Below are 10,670 nucleotides of genomic sequence, written 5' to 3'. Positions count from 1 at the left end.
TCTTTCTTTAGTTGAGATAATTACTCAAAACTTAGCCCAAAGGCTCTTGAAAACTCTTTCTAAAAACAACAAGTCAAAACCATATTTTTAATATGATCATTGATGACTCGAGATATTCATATTGCTTAAACATTGATGGTATATCTAGAGACCATATTGTTTAAACATTGATGACATACTCGATTTGTCATACTAATCATGTTTTAGAAACTCTTTCGCAAAACTTATCTTTTATCAAAAGAGATAGTACTCAGCTGCTCAAAACTCTTTTGGAAATCTCAGTTTCCTCTCATCTTAAATGTGAAAACATTTATAAACTTCTTTGGGAATACTTAGTTCCCTAATAACTCTTGACTCTTGACTTAACTCGAAACTCTTGACTTAACTGAAAACTCTTGACTTAACTTGAAACTCTTGACTTAACTAAAACTCGATACTCTTTACTCGACTTGAAACTGTATACTTAACTTGGAACTTGAGCCTTAGAATGAAGTTAAAACGTTCAATGAAGACTCTTGAAAACTTTGAAGACTTGCTTGGGCTTACTTAACTTCTAAGCTTGACTTCTAATTTCACTTGGCTTCTAACTTCACTTGACTTGGAAACTAACTTCACTTGGCTTGGAAACTAACTTCACTTGACTTGGAAACTAACTTCACTTGAATTGGAAACTAACTTCACTTGAATTGGAAACTAACTTCACTTGACTTAGAAACTAATTTCACTTGACTTGGAAACTAATTTCACTTGACTTGGAAACTAACTTTCCTTGAATTGGAATTATGAATTCAAGGTGTTTGATCACATGTTATGGAGGGATTCTTGATGTTTAGACGTACTTTGGAGTGTCGAAAACAACTATGAAACATAGGTATAATACCTAGGAACATGCATGAGGAAGTGGGGGATGAAAGAGAAGTCTTGGCGTCCTTGGCGCTTTGCAAGGCGCGGAGCGCCAGCCCTAAAACTTCAGAGGTGAGTTTGGGGCGCTCTGGCAGGCGCATCGCGCCAGGCCCTCAACCCAGAAATTTCAGCAAGTTCATTTTCTCGTTTTCTCACCCTATTTCGCCTAAAATCGAATGGTTTCTTCCCCAATCACTTAGAATCATTAAAAACCCTCAATATACACTAGATTCAACTCATAATTCCATCCGGGAACATGCACCAAACCAACAAGAAACTTCAACAACACAACCACAAACTTCAACCAACACAACCACAACAACAACACAACCCAACAACTTCAACAACATATCCAATCTTTTCTCAAAATAATAAAATGAGTTTGGTGTGTGGGGGAAATGATCAATCCACACTAAGAACTCACATACCTTAATAGGGATCACCCCTAACGAAAATCCACGACGATCTTGACGAATCTTTGCTTCTTCTTCTCTTTTCTCCTCTTCTTCTCCTCCTCTTCTCCTCCTCTTCTCTTCTCTCAAGAACCCTAACTCTCACTCTTTTAAAATGGGACAAAAATGATCCAAAACTCAGTATAACACCTCAATATAACCCAAAGAAATGTCTAGGGAAAAGACCAAAATGCCCTTACAATTTTCCGGACGGATTTCCCTGCCAACTGCCCAACTTCCAAAGGGCATAACTCACTCATACGAACTTGAAATCGAGCAAAATTGGTGGCGTTGGAAAGATAATTCTACGAGCTTTGATAACATGACTGGAACTACACCTAACTCATCCTGATCTAGGAGTTATGACTGTTCAAAGTTGACCAAAAACTCACCTTTTTTCCATACTACAGCCAAATTTTCCAGATTCTTTCCAAAATGACTATTTCCAATTCAACTCTTCTTGGAACTCAATGTGCTACATTTAGGGACCTTAACTTAACACTCAAGAAATTTTATCCCTCGGTAAAATCTCACTCCACATGAAGGACGGCTCGAGTCTTAGTTCGAAAAATTCTCTAGGGTGTTACATGTAAGCAGTGGCGGACCTAGGATTTTCGTTCAGGCATTCGAAAAATAAAAGTATAAGCGCATATATATAAGCCAACAAAACAAAATTTCAAGAAAGTAGTAGTATTTAGTTTTAGTGGCGGACCCTTGAATTTTTTTGGGTTTAAAACCACACTTTTAGCATGTTTTATAAAATAAAAAACTAAAAAAAAGGTGAAAACAGAACTGAACCCTTAAAAAAAAAAAAACTGAAACTAAAAAAGGAAAAAATAAAATGCTAATGCAGGGATTCGAACCCTCAACATGAGACTTAATTTTCAAGGAACCTGCCACTGGGCCATCTCTTTCTCTTTGTCATTGAGGGGATTCAACATATATATATATATATCCAAATAAATACAGAAAATTACCTTATATACAGTGTAATTTTTTGCCGAGGGGGTTCAGGTGAACCCCCTGGAACCAATGTGGGTCCGCCCCTGATTGTAAGTATTGTACTCAACCTTAATCAAAAGTTTGGGGTTCAAATGTTGGATTGGAGTCAATTAATTACCCCTCAAAGTAGGATGAATCCATATTAATCAAATATTAAAGAAATAATTATCTCCTTGTAAACATTAGATTAAAAGTCGCAAAAAATAAAGTTTTAACCATATTGATTGAAACATAAACAACAAAATATGCCTTGTGGCTATCAAAGTAGTGTCATTGAGTGCGAATGATTTTGAATAAGGGACTTGCCAAGACATCATTTAATCCAAATTATTTGAGCAACATACGTTATTCCATTGAACTCCAAGAGATGTGTTTTTAAATTTTAATTAACTTATCAAGTGAACAACTAATTATATAAAATGTATAATATTTAGATTATGTATGTAGAGGTCTTGAATAGGAGAAAACTGTCGCAATTGATGAATAAAATGTTTGTACCACCTTTTGAAAATACAAATATAAACAATTAAACAATTACATATCTTTTCTAAAGACTTTGGTGATGAATAACTAAATTCAAATGATGAATTAATAACAAAATGCATAAACACTTGGAATCAAAAATATTCTTGACAATTTATCATAGGGTTGTACCCACTCAAAAATACTCATATTATCAAATTTTCAGAAGTAGATTATTGACATAGTTCACGCGCGAAAAATTTACCTAGTTTATAAATATAATAAATAAAAATTTCGAGAAAGCAGTGTGGACTGATACCCCTTGGTATAAGGTGGGTCCACCCTTGACCAATAACGGAATCAGGATTTTCAATAACGGGGTTCAAAATTTGAAAAAAAATAGACACATGAAATAGTACATTCTTTATATATACCTAAAAAGTTATTTTAATCATGTATATATTATATAATTTTTTGCCGAATAGGGTTCGGATGAACCCCTAGTAAGGTGGCTCCGCCACTGCCCCTGACGATCACATCTTGCAAATGGCTAGTGTTAAAACAAAAAATAGTTTTATGACTTTAATGTAATAGTAGTAGGTAAAGTTTAGTGACCTTAACCCTCGTAATGTCCTTTTTGTTCATTTATTTATTTCTGATTTGTATATGATATATCTGTTTGAAGTTCATAAAACGAATTGACATTGACTCAAGGTGGAAGAAGCAAACATCACACCTATCTTGTGTATAGGCATAACTAATATGATTAAATATTTTTTCTTGTTACATTCGAGAAGAAGGGGATATGTAATTTACTTATTATAACAATTGTAATTTTGAGTTTTTTTATTTTTTAATTTAAAAAATTTACTAGGACACTTAGAGGTGAATGGTGAGTTGCTCATCTCAATTCTCACAGATACGACAGCGTTACACTTTGTTCCAGGTAGCTCCCAACTAAAGTTATCCAGTTTTCATATTCATAACCTCTAAAAATTAGGGAAAATGCATAAGTACCCCCTAATCTATGCCCGAAATCTCAGAGACACACTTATACTATACTAAGGTCCTATTACCCTCCCGAACTTATTTTATAAATAATTTTCTACCTCTTTTCGGCCTACGTGGCACTATCTTATGGGTCCAACGCGTGTTGACAATTTTTTCAAGGATAGTGCCACGTAGGCCGAAAAGGGGTAGAAAATTAATTATAAAATAAGTTCAGGGGATAATAAGACCTTAGTATAGTATAAGTGTGTCTCTGGGATTTCGAGCATAGGTTGGGGGTACTTATGCATTTTCCTCTAAAAATTAATTTAAAACTTTAAGATAGCTTTTGACATTTCCTCATTTTTATCTATATAAATTCGTTTTTTTGGTTTTATGAGACTCTAATCCAAATTTATTCATTTCTTTCTACAGTTAAAGTAGTAGTGTTTATATCATTTTGTACTATTTGATTTATGCTTTAGTTTGACTCGATGAGAAGACTCTTTAATTTTAATTGATTATGGGAGAAGGTGTAGACATAAACTCAGAAAATTATGTAGTAATTCTATATTTCTTTTTCCATCAACATTGTTATGATTAAAGTCTTAAGAAGCATGTGTATATTGTATTTTTTTTTTCTTGTATATATTTTTTGTATGCTTTCTCTCCCTATTAGACTTCTTTAATTTAATTTTCTACGAATTTCTATAATTTTATCAAGCTCAAATGAGTTATTTGTGACTTTATTGTAAGTTTGCTACTACTAACCAACGTTCAGATTTACCGTTGGTTGACTATAAGGAATGACTTTTAAACGTTTAAATATATCCCTCATTTGATGTTTCTTGTCACACTTTTAAAGATTNTTGTATATATTTTTTGTATGCTTTCTCTCCCTATTAGACTTCTTTAATTTAATTTTCTACGAATTTCTATAATTTTATCAAGCTCAAATGAGTTATTTGTGACTTTATTGTAAGTTTGCTACTACTAACCAACGTTCAGATTTACCGTTGGTTGCCTATAAGGAATGACTTTTAAATGTTAAAATATATCCCTCATTTGATGTTTCTTGTCACACTTTTAAAGATTTATTTGTGATTGTTACATTTTACTACTCATTACAAGCATGATTCTAACCACATACCCAGAAACTAATATTATCTATACTATTCTAGCTATGTTTATATAAAATTAAAAGACCTTTATATCCTTTAATTTACCATTATCCCTATAATATTTTGTGCTAAAAAGTAATTTTACATTTAAATAAATACTAATCCATTAGTTACTTTTTATAAAAATAACCAAAAAGTAAAAGTTTAATAAAGGCAATAAAGTGTGAAATATATCCGTTCAAATGGCCCCAAATGTATTCAAGTGACTAGCTTTTAATAAGCCAATAATCATATTTTATTTTATCATATTAAAAGTGGGAAGATCGTAAGTCTAAAATTGGATTACGAAAATGCCCTTCAAGTTTCTTAATTAAATACAAAAATAACAGCTATGTTGACCAAATACATTGTTAAAGGCTAGAATTTATCATCTTCCACTACTTAATGAGGTTTACTCGTTGGTCCTTTTAGCTTCTGTTGTTACATTCTTCTATTAGCATTCCTTTCATTTTTTATTTATCCTTTTATAAATTGAACAAGAAAATGTTAGTCCTCTTATTTTTTGTGTTTCATCCTCTTGTTTTACTCACTTAATTTTTTATTTGTTGTTTCCTTCTTTTTTAATTAATATATATATTGTTTTGTTTAGATCTTCTCATTTTGTATCATATGATGGCAGGTATATCTACCGCTTTCTATGTGGATTGACTAGATGTTACACAGGTATTTTCTTTAATTTTCATTCTTTATTTTAAAAATTTCTTACCATAATCTCTTTTAAGTTAGAGTTTTTGATAAATCAATAAAATATATATTGTTGGATGGAAATTCTTTTTTACATGCTCAAATATTCATTCATTTATGTATATATAAATGATTATTGTTTTGACTTTCATCCATTACTAGCTAGCAATCTTAAATTTACTAATTGGATAGTAATGAAGAACATGCCAATTTTATTCCAAAACTCTACAACAGTAAAGCGGTATCAAATTTTTTGAATATATTTCAGTTTTATGGAATAGTTACATCTGATCGATCATAGAGACGTCAAAAATGATTGTATTTGTGTCCATAGTGAAGCGGATAATCTGGAAATCTGTTGTGACCCCACAAGCTGACTTGGATGACACATCAGCAGCCACCGTGGAGAAACACACTCAGCAGGAGAGTGGGGTTTTGAAAAGAAGTAAGCGCGTGAGAACCCCTTCAACAAGGCTAACTGACTTCATAGTGGGAACTAAATGATGAGAACGTGGGCAAGGGGCAAGAAAGTGTGGCTCGTGAAGTACTAGATTTCATAAATAGCAAAAGAAGATTAGGATTAAATGAGGATTTGTAATTTGAGTCTTGTTATCTCATCTCCCTGTTCTGTGTTTTTCTCATCTCCTTAATTTCTTCTTTCCTTGTTACTGTTCCATTGATTTTGCCTTCTTGATCTTGTATTTCAGTTGTCGTTGTAATACAAGCTAACTTTATTTGCAAATTGTTATTTGGTTTGTCTCAAAATCCATAGAGTGGATTGGGTACAGATCTTTAGGAGTTCATTCTAACATTTTCTCTTACAATGAGAGTTTTCTGATTTATCTCTAAAATCTTGTATAAAATGGTATGATAGACAAGAAGGTCCTAAAACATTTATAAGTGTTATTATACATTAAGATGGGTCCATACTAATAAACCTGTAGACGAGTGAGTAACAATTTTCCTATCAAATCAGATTAAAAAAATCATTTCCTATTACTTTTCGTTTGAGTTTTGTTATTTTTATAGTTGTTTCTTTTATTTTTAATGAATTGATTGTCAAATCCAGATAATATCTTGGCATATTAAGAGTCTAAGCAATTTTGGGATATGTTATTCATATTTCTTGATTTGTTATTGTATAAAATGATTTATTTATTTTTTGTATTTTTTACGCTATGCTACAATTCTTTATTTAATCATAATAGTCATAGTTTTTATTTCTAAAAGAGGAAATAATTGTGATCTCTCATTATTTTTCCTGTGGTATGTTTTGGAGTAAGCTTTTTAAACTTTCAGTGTATTTGTTCACTCTTTCCTGGAAAGGTTGCTTTTTACTGCACGGCGAAATATCTTTCTCTTAATGAGTAAGAAAGAAATGTCATCAGCATGTTAGTAAGCACCCTTATTAATTAATTAATTTGAAATAAATTTGAAGTTTGTCCCTTTATATTATGTGCAGACCAAAATTCATATATATTTTCATCAAATCTGTTGATTGATTGATAAATATTCATTAAGAATAAGAAGTACCCTCAAAGTGGAATGTCACACATGAATTCGAATTAGCGGAATAGGAAACAAAAAAAAGTCTCATACATATTTAGTCAAATTGCTCTCATACTTAACTAATCATCACAATCATATTTTACTATTGTCTTACAATTTCAAAAATATCTATTTCATATAATTGGGATACACATGCAATGCACGTGTCCAGAAACTAGTCTCTTAATAAGACTAAAGTTATCTACATTTATATTATCTGACCTCTTCCTTGGTATCTTGCTATAACATAAATCTAGAATTTGAAAAGTTAAAATGAATGATTGATAATATTGTGTGATTTTTCTCTCTCTCTTTTTTTTTTGGAAAATGTGGATCAAGTAAGAACTATATAAAGGCATTTAAAGGTTGAAGTTTAACTCAAATCTCTTTTTCTGCTCCTTTGTGTGCTCTCACATCTTATATGCATACACCATAGAGGTTGGAATTGGAATAGTTGTGAAGAAACAACATAACTATCCCACTATTTTCTTCTTACGAGAGTATAAAAGGACTAGTAAATCATTAAAACTAGTGCGCCTGCATATGTTGTAGACCGATCGAAAGCAAAAAAATAAAAAATGCAGCAACTTGAATTCTTGATATTTACTCAAGGCCAAAGAAGCAGAAGATTAAATAATTACCTCTTACAATATACATATTAATAGAGTAAACCAAATGACCACCACTAGTCCAAGCAATTGAAACAGTACTTACTTCACAACCACTCAGCGACAAAGGTTATTCATCTCCATATATGTTAGGGATTATATAGCTTGCCTTATATGGGGGTTTTCTGATGAATAGGTGGGCGTGCATCCATTGATGATAACTTATGAGAGATGAAGGGCATTGTTGGCCTTGATTTTGGAGTTTCAAGCAAACAAGAGCATGCTAGATTGATGATAAAAACCAAAACATCTTTTACTCTATCATCAGGATATGGAAGGCGTTCAACCAGCAAATCGCTAAGCTGCTCAGGATCTATAGTCGATGAATTTGCTAGCACAGAAATGTATTCCCCAAGATGCTTTCCTTTGACTATCTCCAAGGATAATACTCCAAAGCTATACACATCACACATTTGCGTAACCTTCATTGTATATGCAAGCTCTGAACAACACAATTTCCAGAACAATATTAAGAATTTAAACATGTAAATGAGATAGTGTTTGGATATAGTTCATAAACTATTTAAAACTTACCAGGTGCGACATAACCATATGTGCCTGCAAACGCAGTGCAATTGGATGAGTCCGGCTTGAGAATCTTTGCTATTCCAAAGTCTGCAATACGAGCTTCATAATCAGAATCTAGCAAGACATTACTGCTTGATATGTCTCGATGAACAATCGGTGGTGAACAGTCTCTGTGCATGTAAGATAAAGCAAAAGCAACACCCTTGATGATATTCACCCTTTTAAGCCAATCCAATTTCTTGGACTCAACTTCATTGCTCAAAATACTAGACAAACTCCCCCTCTCCACATACTCGTAAACCAAGAACGAGTGTTGTGCTTTCGAACAATAGCCGTAGAGGTTCACAATGTTTCGATGCTTAATCCCAGTCAATGCCCTTACTTCATTGATGAAGCTTTTGGGATGAGTATTCTGAAATGAAGAATGAAGTCTCTTCACAGCTATATTCCCTAATGATGGAAGGTTCACCTTGTAAACACTTCCGTGACCTCCTTGCCCGATGCAAAATTTTGCATCAAACTCTTCTGTGGCGTTTAAGATGTCTCTGTACAATGCCTTCCCATCTAACATGGATATCGAAAGCCAACCATCACCATCCCTTCTTTCAACGTCTCTAACTCTCCTTCTTTTATTACACATAAAGAGAACACCAATGAAAACGCAGAGCAGTACTAGTGCTCCCATAACAGGAAATACAGTGATGAGGATGAGTTTACGTCCCTTCGCCGTTGAGTGCTACTTCACCATAGAAGACGGCCTTTCACAGGGCTGGAGTCCTGCTACATTTCCGCAAAGACCTTTATTACCCTCCAATGAGGCATTGATAAAAGCTTTATTATTAGGGATTGGACCTTCCAACTCATTGTATGACAAAACAACATCATGCAAACCAGATGAACTTTCAAGTTCTTTAGGAATGCGTCCAGATAGGCCATTGTGGGAAAGATTTAAGTTTACCAAGACCTTCAAATTGGCTAACTGAGGGGGTATATCTCCAACGAGAAGATTATAGCTCAAATCAAGTACATTAAGCTGAGTTATCCTTCCTATATCCTTTGGAATATTCTGGCCAAACTTGTTGTTGCTCAAGTTCAACTGAAACAAGTGAACGAAATCTCCTATACACTTCGGGATTGATCCATTCAATCTGTTGTACGATAGATCGAGGGACTCTAACTTTGTCAGTGACCCAAGTTCCTCCGGTATATATCCAGAGATATTGTTGTTCTGCACAGAAAGCTTAACCAGAGAAGTTAATTTTCCAAATTCCTTTGGAATCTGCCCAATCAAATGATTCGATGAAAGATCAAGTCCTAAAAGCCCTTTGACATTTCCAATCTCTGGTGGTATGCTACCACTAATGTAATTTCTGGCTACACGCAGATCAATTAAATTTTTGCATTTTCCCCAGTTACTGCTGAGTTCACCATGAAAATCATTGTCGCTCAAATCAATGAACAGAAGCTCTGGATAGATACCAAAAGTTTCAGATAAATCCCCAGTAAAGCTGTTGTTATTGAAGCGACCCCTTTTGAAACTCGAGCACTTGCTCAAGCTTCTTGGGATTGGCCCTGTAAGCTTGTTACCATTCACAACGAAAATCTCAAGTTTCCCATCTTTGCAAAGCCACTCTGGCAAATGGCCTGAAAAGTGATTGAAACTCATTGATAACAAAACCAAGTTATCCAAATATGCAAATTCTTTTGGAATAGAACCCGAAAGTTCGTTTGCAGCGAGATTTAGTTTCTGCAAGTTTCTCAAATTGCCAAAGGAAACAGGAACAAGACCAGTGAGCTGATTATAGGATAAATCCAATCTAGTGAGGTTTTTCAAATTTCCCAACTCACTAGGAATTGGACCAGAAAGTTTATTACCCCATAAGGATAAATACTTGAGTGACTTCATCTTTCCTATTTCTGCAGGAATGGGACCAGAAAATTGGTTTGAATAAAGGTACAAAACATTGAGCTCAGTTAAGTCACCAAGAGTTACTGGAATTGGACCAGAAAGATTATTACTCCATAAGGATAAATACTTGAGTGACTTCATCTTTCCTATTTCTGCAGGAATGGGACCAGAAAGTTGGTTTTCATAAAGGTACAAAATATTGAGCTTAGTTAAGTCACCCAGTGTAATTGGAATTGAACCAGTAATCTGGTTGGTCGACAAGTCAAGATAGACAAGATTAGTGAGGTTTCCTATTGCCGGGGGTATGATACCAGAGAACTGGTTCATGCTAAGATCAACATATTCA

General features: G+C 33.6%; 1 protein-coding gene, 1 long non-coding RNA gene and 1 pseudogene across 2 annotated transcripts in view; 1 reads left to right on the top strand and 2 right to left on the bottom strand.

Annotated features, from left to right (window-relative positions):
- LOC125852126 (probable leucine-rich repeat receptor-like protein kinase At1g35710) overlaps positions 1-1,758 on the bottom strand; it is a 7,884-nt gene extending 6,126 nt beyond the window's left edge. Inside the window, exon 1 of the mRNA XM_049531856.1 lies at positions 1,748-1,758. Coding sequence (XP_049387813.1) covers positions 1,748-1,758 — 11 coding nt within the window. The remainder of the gene's footprint in view (positions 1-1,747) is intronic.
- A 3,811-nt stretch (positions 1,759-5,569) lies between these two features.
- LOC125852139 (uncharacterized) lies at positions 5,570-7,063 on the top strand. Its single transcript, XR_007444977.1, has 3 exons — positions 5,570-5,650; positions 6,741-6,783; positions 6,998-7,063. It is a non-coding gene; the product is annotated as an uncharacterized LOC125852139 (long non-coding RNA).
- Positions 7,064-7,807: 744 nt separating this feature from the next.
- Positions 7,808-10,651, bottom strand: LOC125852137 (MDIS1-interacting receptor like kinase 2-like; annotated as a pseudogene).
- Between the last annotated feature and the right edge of the window lie 19 nt (positions 10,652-10,670).

Source organism: Solanum stenotomum, unplaced genomic scaffold, assembly GCF_019186545.1.
Source record: "Solanum stenotomum isolate F172 unplaced genomic scaffold, ASM1918654v1 scaffold32579, whole genome shotgun sequence".
NCBI lineage: Eukaryota > Viridiplantae > Streptophyta > Magnoliopsida > Solanales > Solanaceae > Solanum > Solanum stenotomum.
Note: the sequence above shows the minus strand (reverse complement) of the source record. Positions and strands in the feature narration are given on the sequence as shown.